At 39.0% G+C, this 15,500-nt stretch overlaps 1 protein-coding gene across 4 annotated transcripts in view; it reads left to right on the forward strand.

The window, feature by feature from the left end:
* Arg2 (arginase 2) overlaps positions 1–15,500 on the forward strand; it is a 41,143-nt gene that overhangs the window by 777 nt on the left and 24,866 nt on the right. For all 4 annotated transcript variants that reach the window (XM_078050103.1, XM_005322817.5, XM_078050102.1 and 1 more), the window contains exon 2: positions 395–467. In XM_078050103.1, the coding sequence (XP_077906229.1) occupies positions 395–467 (73 nt within the window). The remainder of the gene's footprint in view (positions 1–394; positions 468–15,500) is intronic.

Below are 15,500 nucleotides of genomic sequence, written 5' to 3' on the forward strand. Positions count from 1 at the left end.
CAGTGAAAGAAACCTGCAGTCGTAGAGGGCTTGCTCACTAGTGGCCAGATCCCTGGCCCCAGGTAGCCACAGCCACACACACCCAACCCGCAGATCCTAACCTGTCTCAGCCCCTCCCTTGTTTTGGACTTTGCCGACCCTTGTCGCAGGAGGAAGTTGATTTAATCCAAGGAATGGAGTTGTTTCCCAGTGTAAAGGTTAGATAAAATGGCCAGACCTCATAGATGGAAGTAATAGATGGAAGGACAGATGCTGTGTCAGGTTTTCAGAGGAGTCTATTAGGAACCAAGTGTAGTATTGCAGATTTCTGGGGTTTTTTTTGTGAACTAAATTATATGTGTGTGTTTTGCCCCCATCTTTCCTTCCATCTAACTGTAATTTGTGTGATTTGCAGAAAAGAAAAGGAGTGGAATATGGTCCAGCTGCTGTTAGAGAAGCTGGCTTGCTGAAAAGACTCTCTGCTTTGGGTAAGTGGCTGGATTTTATGTCTGTACAGGACTGTTAATGGACCACTTTCGAGTTTTCTCTCTCATTTTTTTTTTTTAATGGTATTGGGGATTTAACCCAGGGGTGCTCTACCATTGAGCTACATCCCAGCCCTTTTTATTTTTTTGAGATAGGGCTTTTTTGCTAAGTTGCTGAGGCTGGCCTGGAACTTGTGATCCTCCTGCCTCAGCCTCCCAAGTTGCTGGGATTTCAGGTTTGTGCCACTGTGTTGTGCTTGGAGTCTTATCTCTTATATCCATTGCCTACAGTGTCATCTGTGTACTTGGGAACAATCTGCCACATCTATCTCTTGTTCTTTGGATTACATCTGCAGTTTAAGATCTATCAGGGAATCTGTAGGGAAAGTTGCAATAAAGAGTTGATGTGGAAGTCCAGGGGTGAAATGAGGCTGGGCCTGGGACAAGCTGCTAATGGCATGCATCAGATGCTGAGAACACTTTCACCAGCTGTTTTTTTTTTTTTTTTTTTTTTTTGGTCCTGAGGATTTAACTCAAGGGAGCTTTACCTGAGCTACATCCCATTCCTTTTTATTTTTTATTTTGCAACAGGGTCTCATTAAGTTGCTTAGGGCCTTGCTAAGTTTCAGAGGCTGGCTTTGAACTTGCAATCCTCCTGCCTCAACTCCTGAGTCGCTGGGATTACAGGGATGCACCACCATGCCCCGCCTTGCTTCAGCTTCAACTGCACTCAACATTTTCCCCTACAATTATAGCTTTCAAAACTCAGTCTTGAGATGCTTATGAGTCATCAAATTTCCTCTCTTCAAATTCATTTCCTCTCTAGGGTTTATGGTTTTGCATTACTGTAAGCAAGGCGTAGAGCTGTGTTTTTCAAACCTACCTGATTAGAAGATCACTTGGGTTACTCATTAAAAATATAGGTTCCTAGACTCCTCCATGGAAGAGTCTGGTTCATTGGGTCTGAGGTGGGACCCAGATTTGTGCATTTTTCTTTTTGCTTTCATCTTTTTTTTCCCCCTGTGATACTGGGGATTGAACCTAGGGGGTGCTCTACTACTGAGTTACATCCCTAGTCCTTTTTTCATTTTTTTATTTTGAGACAGTCTTGCTAAGTTGCCCAGGCTGGCCTTAAACTTGCAATCCTCCTGCTTCAGCCTCCTGAGTAGGTGGGATGACAGAAGTGTACCACCGTGCCTGACAGATATAAGCATTTTTACAAGCCCCTCAGATAACCAGTCTTAAAAGTTGCAGTCTTGTAATTAGGATAGTACTTCAAGTTTTTAGAAACAAAAGTAAATCTGATCCAAAGATAAATGCAATTTGTATAGTAATGGCATCTTTTAGTAACAGGGTACCAAATTTCATAACTTTATAGATAGGAAGGTTCTCCTTATGTCTAACCCAAATATTTCTGGCTGATACTCAAGGTCATTTCCTCCATTACATACTTTTTTCTAGTACTGCAAATTCCAAATATGTGACAGCAGGGTGATCTGGAAATAAGATCACAGAATTCCCTACTCTTCCTCTAAAATCTCTGCTGATGAGTCCATTACATGGGTCAGTCATCTCCTTCCAAAACCTGCAGGAATAATGAAGTTACTGAAATCATCTAAAGTTGAGGTGTATGCCTCCACCTTTATAAGGATATGACGACTCAGATTGAATATTCAAAATTCTTCTCTGTTCAATAATTGCAGTTTCTTCTTCAGTAGTATCTCCTTCTTAGTCATTTTAATAACTCACCAAGTTCACTACCAAAGTGAAAGATAAACTGCTAAGATTTGGTCTTTTTATTTTTTACAGTGCTAGGGATCCAACCCAGGGACTCAAGAACCTAGGCAAGTGCTCTAGCACTGAGCTATATCCCAGTCCTGGTCTTCTTTTAATGTGTCAAGGTAGCTACTGGGAGGAGGTTTTTGTTTTTTTGTTTTTGGTGTTGGGGATTGAATCCAGAGTGTTTTACCACTGAGTTACATCCCTAGCCCCTTTTTGTTTTTTATTTTGAGACACAGTCTCACTGAGTTGCTGAGGCTGGCTCCGAATTTGCAGTCCTCCTGCCTCAGCTTACCGAGTCATTGGGATACAGGCATATGCCACTGTGCCTGGCTTGGGAGGAGGTTTTTAATTCCTGCTTATTAATGAAGACACTGTCTCTTAAAATAGCTTGTATATACTCTGCCTTTTCAAAAAAATAATTTTACACTGAAGACAACAATCTCTGGTGATCACTATTTTTATATACGAGATAAATGTCTGCAGCCCCTCTGACAAACTGGGCCAGACATTGCTCAAGTTGCTATATTATGTCTAGGTCCTTTCTTCAAGAGACTCTGACCAGAAACAGGTTAGGCCTCTTTAGAGAGAAGTGGCACACTGGTAACAGCTTCCTTCATTTATAGACCTCTTTTCTGTCCATCTCTCAGTAATTTTCCACTCCAACCTGGGGGAGGCCCTTTTCCTTTAAATACTAGTCCCTCTACTTTTTCTTTTCCCTTTAAACTCCCAATCTAAAGTAATAGTAAAGCTTCAGTTTATTTTGCCTTCCTTTTCATATTTTTTTTCCAAAATTTTTAGTTGTATTTGTACTGCTGATTGGTAGGCCAGTATCACCAGCTGTCAAAAATAGAATCTCATTGCATATTAATAAGATTGTGGCACTCAGCATATTTCCAGCACATGGTTTTGGCTAATCTCCTGGAATATGTTGGAGAAAAGTACCATGAGTAGTTTCATTGCTGTGCTCCTTAACAGAACCAAAATAACTTACGTCCTTCTAGTACTTTCAAATTAGCATGGGTCAAATTTCAAAGCATGAGTAGCAGGCTGGGGAAACCAAAAAAAAAGAGAGAGATAGAGAGAGAGAAAGTAATTTTCCTTAATTCCTTTGTTCTTGCCTTTTGCTCTTATGTCACTAGCTGCTCTTCTGTGTTGCTATGGCGTCACATAAACTTCTGTTTTCTTAGGTGAATGTATTTATTTGACTTAGTGTCTGGACTTGTTTTTCCATTTCCCTGGACTCAATAGGGCATGAGTCTCATAGGTAACCATTTATTTACCATTTATTTTAGTACATTAAGAGGGCCGGACAGAAATGAAGAGAGATGGCTCTGTCAAAGCTCAGAGGCAGGGCTGGGGTTGTAGCTCAGTGGTAGAGCGCTTGCCTGGCACGTATGAGGCATTGGGTTCAATCCTCAGCACCATATAAAAATAAATAAATAAGTTATTGTGTCCATCTACAACTAAAAAAAAAAATGTGTTAAATAAAAAAATCTCAGAGGCAGTCCATCTGCTCCTGATTCTAGTTAGCTCTGATGTCCACAGCAGTTTGTCTTTTTCTCATTAGAATGATTGTCTGTGGGAAAAGATAGCTGTAAGCCAAGATTAAGGCTGTAAGTCTCTATCTTTTTAATTCTGGTAATTTGACTCAGCTGTGCTACTGAAGAAGCCACAGTCACTGAGAAATCTGTTCAAATGAGCTTGCTTCTGACCAGCCACAAGTCCTGGTGTCCAGAAAGTCATTTGTGGGTTATTCTGGTTCTTCTCAATTAGACTAATGACACTTATTCTTCCTAATCTACTTGGCACTCTAACAGATAGAACAAGAATCTCTTTGGTTGAGACAAGTTGAGAACCAAGAATCTAGTTTGCTTCCACAAGAACTGCTGATAAGAGGACCTGAGATAGTTGTTTAAATATAAAAATCTTAAGTAAGAGAGCTGTTCATTTGGGACAGATCGATATGTGAGTTCAGGCATCTGTATTTGCTTCCAACTGTTGGTAGAGGACTTTAGGAGTCACGGGTTTAGTTGCATGATAGTGATGTGTTAGCCTGGCTTCCTTCCTGCCATTCCTCTGAAGTTAGCATGGAGGGAATTTGTCTCATGACTTTGAAGAGTGAAATCAATGGACACCGGGTGAGAGCAAAATAACAGAATTTATTAGAGTAATAGAAAGAAAGCAGACTCCCAAAGGGTAGAGAATCCAAGAAAGGGATACTGAAGAGTAGCTATTATCTAAGTGTTTATATGAATCTAAGGGTTAAGGAAGCTAGCCTCCTACCCAACCCTGGGAAAGGCACTCAGTGTCCACAAGCTCTTCATGTGCTCTTTGGTCTGATCATGTTTCCCTGCCCCTTTGTTTTGATGAGGGTCCACTATGAGTTTTTTCTGTTTCTATAGGAATCAGCCTGACCTGGATGAGGCCTGGTATGTGTTCTCAGCCTGGCTGAATAGAAACCTGACCTGAAGGAGCCCAAGTTTTCTGCCTGTTCATTTTAACCTTTTCTCCTGCCTCAAAACTACCTAGAGAAAGCTCAGATTGTCAGCCTTTATTTTATTGGATTTTTTATCACCTAGCTGACTGCTTTGTTCCTAAATAGTCTCCTCTGATAGCCAATACTACTCTCTCTTGGCCTCCTTTCTTCATTGAATTGTGGGGGGATCTTCTCCCTAACCCTCATGTTGAGGTCCCCAGTATTATTCCTGCCATTTCCTGATGAATGTGACCAATCTCATTCACTCCCCACTTACTCTCAACAACTTTGACCTTCCTCTAGAAAGCCAAGTTTACTCCTCTACCTTTGTTTTAAGTAGCCTCAGCTCAATGTTACAGATATGTTAAACCCATCATGTTAAAAAAATGTTCATTTTATCTTCTCTCTCAAATCTACTTTTTCTGTTGTCTTGTCATTATTTCACGCTGTCACCCATTATCTAGTTACTCAAGTCAATTCAAAGAACATCACAATTATTTTCTTTCCCTTTTGCATCTTAAATAAGTTTATCACCTCATCTTAGCGATCTTACCTCCTAAATGATTAGATTCCTTCTCCACAATATTGCTCAAGTTTTGTTCCTATTGTCACACTGAATATAACTTTCAAATGGTATCTCGTGTCCTCTTTTTTCATTCCTCACTTTAACCTTCTTCAGTGCTACCATAATGGTATTTCTCCCCTCCCCCAATTAATACTAAATACCTAATACCTTTTATTTGAAATTTTACAAGCCACATTTCCAAGGCATCTTGAAGAAGATAGACGTGAAAATGTGTTTTAAAGCAGTGATTCTCATCTATGATTAAGATGTTCTAAGGTGTTTTGGATCATCAAGGGCAACACAAAATCTTCAAAACAAAACTAGTTTTAAATCTATTTTATTTAAAACCATTTACAAATAGGCCAAATATTACTCAGCCTAAGAGAACATTAACCTTTTATACTTCAACAACATCATAGTCCAAAAAGACTAACACTTATTGCTGATTCAGCTCACAATATTATCCCTTCCCAGGCAGCAGTGCTGTCTAGAAATATTTTATTTTTTTAATATTTATTTTTTAGTTGTAGTTGGACACAATACCTTTATTTAATATTTATTTTTTAGTTGTAGTTGGACACAATACCTTTATTCTATTTATTTATTTTTATGTGGTGCTGAGGATTGAATCCAGGGCCTCGCATATGCTAGGTGACTACTCGACTGCTGAGCCACAACCCCAGCCCCTTTATGGCATCAGAGATTGACAGAGCCATAAGGCATGGCCCTGCCTACAAGAAATTTACAGTGTATCCTGAAAGACAGGAAATATCCATAACAGACAAACGGAACTGGCTCCAAGTCCACACCTCTTTCTTAACAGAAGCTGTTACCTATATAAGTCATCACATGTTTTAGCAAATGAGCCACAGGAATAGCCTAGCAATTAGATGCTGCACTGAGTTTCAATTTGACATACTGAAAAGAAAGAGTGCATTTTATTTTATATTTTTCTGGTGCTGGGGATTGAACCCAGGGTCTCACATATGCTAAGCACACGTTTTACCATTGAGCTACAGCCTCAGCCCCTAAAAGGACTTATTTAATTCACTGATACTTGTGTTCACTCATGTTTTCACTCAGTTGAATCAAGAAAAAAAATGTAACTCCAAGATAACTGTACTCTAATGTTTGCTGTACCAAATGAAAGAATGGATTGTCCATGTCCTAGAATTTCTCATAGTTCCACATCCTTATGTCAGATTCAGTAGTTGCTGCTAAACCAATGTACAAATTCAGAAAGTGTGTAGATAGAGCCCCATCCTACTTCAGGATCCATGCTGATGAAATCATTCAAGTTCATTTTGGAGTTTCTAGTTTCAGTGCAAGGGTATGGTGAAGGAGGCTCTCTCTAGTTCCCACTGGAGCCTTTCATGTGAGATTGTTCAGAAGCAAAGTTTTTTTTTTTTTTTTTAAGATATTGTATCCATCCACAACTTTTTTTTTTTTAAAAGAGAGAGTGAGAGAGAGAGGGGGACAGAGAGAGAGAATTTTAACATTTATTTATTTTTTCTTAGTTCTCGGCGGACACAACATCTTTGTTGGTATGTGGTGCTGAGGATCGAACCGGGGCTGCACGCACGCCAGGCGAGCGCGCTACCGCTTGAGCCACATCCCCAGCCCCCAGAAGCAAAGTTTTTCAGATAGGATTCTATGTGGATCACTCTAAATTTCCCAGATCACAGGTCCATTTCCAGGTCTTTCTTGCTGTTTACAGATAGGTGTCATCTTCTCTTTTGATATGAAGACAGCATAACATTCTTCCAAAGGATACTGGTTGTGGTTTTTGATGTATTTATAGAGCTTCCAAATATATTCAATAGCCGCTGCTATAGACCCAGGTGTCCTGTGGGGGTGCTGGCTGGCTGGTAGAGGGTGGTGGGAGCAGAGTCTTCCTCCATGGCCTGGGACTCACCAACAGGACCCACCAAAGGAATCCATTGGTACACAGCAGCTCCAGAGTGGTATTTCTAAAATGCTAATCTCTGTTCTTCCCATGGCTAGCTGACTTTCTTTCTTTACTTTTTCTTTCCAGAGCCAGGAATTGAACACAGGGGATTGATTCAGCATACTAGACTGAGCTACACTGACAGCCCCATGGAGCTCTTTTAAATGCAGCCATGCATCTCAGGCCTGTCATTCATATACCACCAGTTGCCATATCCATAGTCTGCTTGTATTATTTATTTTAGTTGTGTGGTTTTTTTTTTTTTTTTGGTTCCAGGGATTGAATCCAGGGGTGCTTAACCACTGAGCCACATCCCTAGCCCTTTTCTGTATTTTATTTAGAGACAAGGTCTTGCCGAGTTGTTTAGGGCCTTGCTAAGTTGCTGAAGCAGGCCTTGAACTCTCGATCCCCCTGCCTTAGCCTCCTGAGCTGCTGGGATTTCAGGTGTGCGCCACCGTGCCTTGCAGTGTTTTTCTTAATATTGGCTTTAAAGCTTCATACTTTTAAAGCATAGCCTGCCCCTATAATGAACTGTGAAGTCTCAAGATTTACACTAGTACATTTTAATGCTTAAAGCATTTGAATGCTTTTATATTTGGGTATTTTTCTTTCAATCATTAGTGGTATCTGTTCTGTACTTACCAACCAATAGGAGAGATTCTGCATAATTTGATCCTCCCTGCCTCTTATACACATTCCACCTTGTTTTCATTGAAGTTAAGGCTATAGCCACTTGACCTAGGATCCACCAACAGAAGAACTCATATCAAATTTTAATTTGAAATTCAAGAATAAGGTCAGCTAAGGATTCTTTCTCCTTTCTCTGATAGTGGAGGCCATGGCAGCAATAGTATCTTTCACTGAACCATTTAGCAGTGTGGTGTTTGGTTGTTGGGGGGTGGGGGTCATTAGTCCTGGCAGTGGGCATTTAAACAGACTTAGATTTTATTTATTTAGTGGTATTGGGGCTTGAACACGAGTGTGGTTCTGCCACTGAGCTAAATCCCTAAACCTTTTCAATTTTTATTATTTATTAATTATTATAGTAATTATTATTGCAGTGCTGGAGGTTGAACCCAGGGGTACTTAACCATTGATTTTATATCCCCAGACTTGTTTATTTTTTATTTTGAGATGGGGTCTCCTTAAGTTGCCAAGGCTGGCCTGAAACTTTGGATCCTCTTGCCTCAACCTTTCAAGTAACTAGGATTACAGGTTGTGTGCCACACCAGACATTTTTTAAAATAATTTTTTAAAATATATTTTTTGTTGTTGTAAATGGACACAATACTTTTATTTTGTTTTATTTAATTTTATATGGTGCTGAGGATCAAACCCAGTGCCTCCCATGTGTGAGGCAAGTGCTCTGCCACTGAGTTTGTGCCTGGCTTGGTTTTTTTTTGTATCAAGGCTTGAACTCCAAGGTATTTAAGCTTAACCACCGTCAAAGCCCTTTTAAATATTTTTATTAGAGGCAGAGTGTTTTTAAAAATTTTTTTTAGATGTTGATGGACCTTTATTTTATTCATTTATTTGTGTGGTGCTGAGAATTGAACCCAGTGCCTCACACATGCTAGGCAAGCATTCTACCACTGAGCCACAGCCCCAGCCCTAGAGACAGTCTTGTTGAGTTGCTCAGGGCCTTGCTAAATTGCTGAGGCTGCATTTGAATTTGTGATCCTCCTCCCTCAGCCTCTCAAGTTGCTGGGATTACAGAGGTGGCTTATTTTATTTTTGAGATAGGGTCTTGCTGAATTGTCCAGACTGGGTTTGAATTTACAAATCCTCCTGCCTTGGCCTCCTGAGTAGCTGGGATTTCAGGAATGTGCACCTGAATCAGATTTATATTTTCTTAAAGATTGGGATTAGGGCTGGGGGTCTAGCTCAGTGGTAGATAATGTATCTAGCATGTATGTGCAAGGCTTTAGGTTTAAGCCTTAGTACTGCAAAAACAAAAACCCAAAATCCAGAGAGATTCTGGGAATGACCCCTGCATTTAATTATTTTGTTTTTCTGCTAAATTAGGCAGAACAAGTTTCTGTTGCTTGCAATTTAAAGATCTTAACTGATAAACCTGTTTAAAAGTTCTAGTAAGAAACAAGTTACCACAAGGACTGCGCCTGGCTTTTTTTTTTTTTTTATAGTCAGAGTTTTCTCTCTCCAGGACCTTGATCATAAATTTATTTTCTTTTCAAAGTTTCATCCCCATCATTAGTGTTGGACACAATCTTCTTTTTTTTTCAATATTTATTTTTTAGTTGGACACAATACCTTTATTTTATTTATGTATTTTTATGTGGTGCTGATGATCGAACCCAGGGCCTTGCATGTTCTAAGTGAGCATTCTACCGCTAAGCCACAACCCCAGCCCGGACACAATCTTCTTATTAGTTAATATAACCCAGGTTACAATTTCTTTGGCCTTTAATCTGGGACTGTATCTTAATTCCATTTCATTTAAGCAGTTCCTTGTTCAGTTGGCACTTTGATTTTTTTTTTTTTTTTTTTTAGTACTGGGGATTGAACCCAAGGGCACTTAACCACTGAGCCACATCCCCAGCTCTTTTAATTTTTTAAATTTTGAAACAGGGTCTCACTAGGTTGCTTATATCCTCACTAAGTTGCTGAGGTTGGCTTTTAATTTGTGATCCTCCTGCCTCAGCCTCCCATCCTGCTGGGAATACAGGCATGCACTGCCATGCCCAGCGGTACTTTGATTTTTGAAACATCATATTCACTAATGTGACTTCTTGCAAATAGCAGCTAGAGTCTAAATAAACTTAAAGACATCTTCAAGTTCGGGACTTATGTTGGTCAAATAAAGACAGCCAAACAAGTGTGGCCTTCTAGGGAACTACCAGAATGATCAATATTGCTGCATCCTGCACAACAAGGGATCAGTAAACCAACAGAGGTATGAACCAGCTGATAAAATTAAAGGTCTGAAGAAATATTTAGAAATAAAGACAAAGACATAAAAATAGTTTAATGGGGGTGGATGGGTGTTGGTGGATGGATCAGACCTTAAGGGTCTGCTGTCTCTAGCAAACAAAAGCCCACCATCTTTTATTTATAGGTAAGCACATCAAAGGGATTTATTGTAAGAGAAAAACTTCTTCAAAATAAACAAAAAGCGAAATTGAGCACCAGGCACAGGCTAATCAGGGCTTATCTACTTGCGCAACAGCTGGCACCTCCAGTCTATTGAGTGTGACCATATTTCTTCCACTCCAGGGCAGCAGGCATCAGAATTCAAAGCTATGGAACCCATAAATTCCGTGCCAGACAAGGAATCTGCCCTATCAGCAGCAGCCACCTGCAAATGTTGCAATGTTGCACTGAAAGATACCCAGAAGCTGCAGTCTGCTCTGGAGTTCAAAGCAATGATTTATTTGCTGTTCCTGACATATCAAATAATGACAATTCTCTCAAAATAAAAAGTAAAAAGTTTCTCAGTGGTAGTGCATTCCTGTAATGCAAATAAATAAATAAAACAATTTCTAAAAATTCAAAATTCCAACTAATGAATAGATAAGAAAAATGACACATTCAAATAATGGAATATTCAGCCATAAAAGGAATAAAATACTAATTCATATGACAACATGGATGAACCTTGAAAATATTATGCCAAGTATGTCAGGAATATAGACACAAAAGGTCACAGGTATGATTGCATATGAAATGTCTAGAAGAGGCAATTATTGGTTCTCAGGGGCTAAGGGCAATGGGAAATGACTGCAAATGTACAAGTTTCTTTTGTAGCATGATAAAGTTGTTCTGGAATTGGATAGTGTTGATGGTTGTACAACTCTGTGAACATATATGTGTTTGTATGAGTGTGTGCATATATAAATATACACACACACACGAATGTATATATGTGTGTGTGTATAAAATTTTTTTTTTGGCAGGGGTAGGGGAGAGTACTGGGAATTGAACCCAGGGACACTTAACCACAGATCCACATCCTCAGCCCTGTTTTATTTTTTATTTTGAGACAGGGTCTTGCTATCTTGCTGAGGCTGGTCTCGAACTTGTGATCCTCCTGCCTCAGCCTCATGAAATACTGGAATTACAGGTGTGCACCATCATGCCTGGCTGTCAATATTTTAAGAATCCTTGAATTATAATTTCTAAAAGGGTGAATTTTTTAGTATGTGAATTAGATCTTAATTATAGTAACCAAAAATTATATAGGCAGTTGTGATTGCTAAGGATATGTGGGACCTCTGAATTACCAGTACTGGTCTATTTTTGTGACTTGAGTATTAAAAGGTGTATGCATTACAACTACTGTTTTACTTTATACAAGTTTGATATATTTGTTTTGTTTTTATATTGTGAAACATAACATAAAAACCGTATACTTTTTAAATCATGTCTGTTGACAGATATGGATCTTAAGGTGCCAATCTTTTTTCTTTTTTTTTAATATTTATTTTTTAGCTTTAGGTGGACACAATATCTTTATTTTATTTTTATGTGGTGCTGAGGATCGAACCCAGTGCCTTGTGCATGCCAGGCAAGCGCGCTACTACTTGAGCCATATCCCCAGCCCCAGGGTGCCAATTTTCAACTTCTTATTTATTTGGGGTATTAGGAAGAGAGATGAAGCTAGTGTTTTTGAGAGCTGTCTGAATAGTATTTATAAGCCTTTGGGACAAAAATTGGTTTCTAAGTTGACTGAACAGCAACTGTCGGTGATCTTTTTGAAGGGAGTTGGGGGCAGGCGGTGTATGACCCAGCAAATCCTTTGCTTCTACTACTCACTCTCTTCTATTGGACATAGTCTGTCTTTACAGTAAGGAGAAATAAAAACAGAAGGATCAAAACAAAACAAAAAAAAGAAACAAAAAAATTTGTCTAGGGTCTGAGCATGTGATTGGAAGCTAAGGTATTGGAATGAACTTGTTTAAGATCAGTAAAGTTTTTGTTTGTTTGGGTTTTTATTGGTACCAGGGATTGAACCCAGGGGTGTTCTATCACTGACACCCCCAGCCCTTTTTATTTTTTATTTTGAGACCGGGTCTTGTTAATTTGCTTAGGGAGTCATTGAGTTGCTAAGTCTAGCCTGGAACTTGCAATCCTCCTGCCTTACCCTCCCAAGTCATGGAGATTACAGGGATGCACCACCATGCCCAGTAAAATCAGTAAGGTTTTTAATTTCTCTGATTTGTAAAATTATTTGGATATGCTTTTGTTTTTGTTTAGTGATGCTGGGGATTGAACCCAAAGACTCACTCATGAGATAATTGGTTATATTTTTAAAAGATTAAATGTCTAGCAAATTGACTTTATTTTTCCTGTCTTAATCCATTTTATGGGTCTATAACAGAATACCTGAGTCTGGCCAATTTATAAGGAACTTATAAAGGCTTTTGGTTCTGGAGGCTGGGACGTCCAAGATCAAGGGCCTATTTGCTGCATCATAACATAGTGAAAGACATCACATGGCAAGAAAGATTTTGCAGGCTCAAACTGCCTGAATTTGCAGGCTCAAACTCTTTTAATTGGCATTTTATCCATTTGTTCAGAACCTGAACTCTTTCTGTTATGCCCCACCTTTCAACACTATTACACTGGGGATTAAATTTCCAACACATGCTTTGGGGAATAACACATTCAAACTATAACAGGGTTCAGCAGAATACCAAACCATTGCACTGCTTTGGACTTCATCTGAGCCACGCTGATCTTGAAGGATGGGTGGCGTGGAGGAATAGGAATGAAGGCCTTTGAGATATGGCATCTCTTTTGGTTCCCCGACTCTCAATCCTACTTGCATTGTCACTAATAGTTTCCTACTTCTTTGGCTTCAGCTTTGTATTTTCCAGTTTTCCTTTATATTGCAGATTCCTCTTAGAAAGTGAATATATTATCAATAATTTAGTAGTGCTATAGTAAATGCTAATATCACTGATGATGTACCAGAAAAAAATGGGCATGTCTATTGGAATTTGGTAAGTTTCGATGTCTTTCCAGTTTATAAAGGTAGCAAAGATTATAACTTATACCTCTTATTTCAAAGTTGTTATCTAACACTTTCCATAGAACATTTTCCACTATGCTAGGCATTTAAAATTACCCCATTTCATAATTCGTAAAAACACAAATCATGACTACCTCATAGCCATTAACATGGTTACCTTAAAAAACACCAGAAAATGAGTGCTGAAGTGTTGGAGAGGATGTGGAGAAACTGGAAGTCTTGGGCACTGTTCACAGGAATGTAAAATGGTGTAACTACTAGGAAGACATGGTGACTGCTCAAAAAATTTTAAATAGAATTACCATGTGATCCAGCAGTTCCATTTCTGGGCATATACCCAAAAGAATTGAAAGCAGGGTCTTGAGGAGATATTTGTATGCCCAGCATTATCCATGATTGTCAAAAGGTGGAAGCCACTAAGTGTCCATTGATGAATGAATGGATAAACAAGATGGTAGGCAGACAATGGAATATTATTCAGCCTTAAAAGGCAGGAAATTTTGGCATATGCTGTGATATGGATGAACCTTCAGAGCAATATATTAAGTAAAATAAGCCAGTCATAAAAATGTAAGTACTGTTTATGGTTTAACTTATGAGGTTTCTTTTTCTTTTTCTTTTTTTAAATAAAACCAATCCCACAGCATTTAGTACATTGTTTTGATTTGTAAAAAGGCTGGGGAAGAGGGGAAAGAAGTAAAGTATAGTCTGAAGAAGCTAGGAAACATTCCCAAGGTCATGAGGTCAGCAGTTTGGTTGAGAACCTCATTTCTTACCATATACATCCTGAACTTCTTTTTGGCTCAGTCAGCTGCCTTCTCATCTTTGACTAAGGCTGAAGAAATGCAAAGTAGCATCATCATAAGATGTATGGCTTCATCTTCCTTTGAAGATCTTGTGTATTCCTAGTATCCTCCTCTCATGTTTCCCTGATTTGCTCTTGCAAATTACCCATAATCCTCAAGCCCCTGTTTTTCTGACTTGAATATGAATTCTCCAGACTTTCTTCCTCTCATCTCCCAAATTACTTGCATTGACAAAGATCCTTTTTGTTCATCTCCCTCAAAGTATGAGTTTAATCACAGCATTAAATAAGATTACATGTGGTAAGAACCTAAAATATCAATGGCTTAAGAAAATTAGTTCATTTTAAACTCAGTCTGGAAAGAAGTAATTCAGAACTGGTTTGGTGGCTGTGTTCCTTCAGACCTAGATTCTTAACTTGTGCTATTGGCAAGACATCTACTTAATGGTCCCAGATGACTTAGTCTCATTTCTGGCACAAGATGGAAGAATGAAAAAAGAAGGTAAAGCAAGAACTTTTCCTTCCTAAGAAGTTGCTGCAGGACACTTCTGCTTATCCTGTTGGCCAGAACTGGTCACATGGCCACATCCAGTTCAAGAAGCTGGTCAATTAAGAGTTTTTTGCTGGGTGTGGTAGTGCTCACCTGTAATACTAAAAGACTGAGGCAGGAGGATCGAAGGTTGAGGCCAGATTCAGCAACCTAGTGAGATTGTCTCAAAGTAAAAAGTGCTAGGGATGTAGCTTAGTGGTAAAATGCCCCTGGGTTCAATGCCCCCCCCCAAAAAAAAAGAGAAGTCATGCACCCAGCTAAAAATCTGTTGACAGAAAGAACAGACATTAGAGAACTAACCCTCAACTGCATCTCCCTGTGTTCTAGATTCCATCCCCTTCTGCCTTTGTGAGAGTTCTTGCTCTAGCAGTTAAACTTTTTTCTTTCTTATAACTCAACTTGGTCTACTAACCTGTTTCTTCAATAATTAAGAATACAAATTTACCCATCTGCTACCTCCCTTGGCCTTAGGTAGCCCTTTAGCTATTGTCCAGTTATTTTGTTACTTCAGAACCACCTTCCTGGGCCATCATTGGAATAAAACTAGTTATGTTGAGATTCCCAACTATCTGCTTTCTAAGATAGTGGGTGCTGTGACATTCACCTTATTTGACATCATTGAACACTGCTTCCATACCGAAAAGGATGCTACTCTCTGGTTTTAACTCTTCAGGTTCATTTAGAGAAAAAGAGGTAGATCCTCTTTTTCTACCTACCCATTTCACATTGCGTTTTTAGGAATCTGTCTTTGATCCTCTTGCTTATACTTAGTTGGTGGTCTGTTCATTTCCATAGCTTTAATGTCCTCTCTGTGCTTTAGAGTTTTATTTCTAGCACTCATTTCTCCTCCCAGCTCCAAACCTGCACACAAGATGTCTTCCATGTACTTTCTCTTTTTCTTTTTTAAGCTTTTTTTTT

This window comes from Ictidomys tridecemlineatus, chromosome 5, assembly GCF_052094955.1.
Source record: "Ictidomys tridecemlineatus isolate mIctTri1 chromosome 5, mIctTri1.hap1, whole genome shotgun sequence".
Taxonomy (NCBI): Eukaryota; Metazoa; Chordata; class Mammalia; order Rodentia; family Sciuridae; genus Ictidomys; species Ictidomys tridecemlineatus.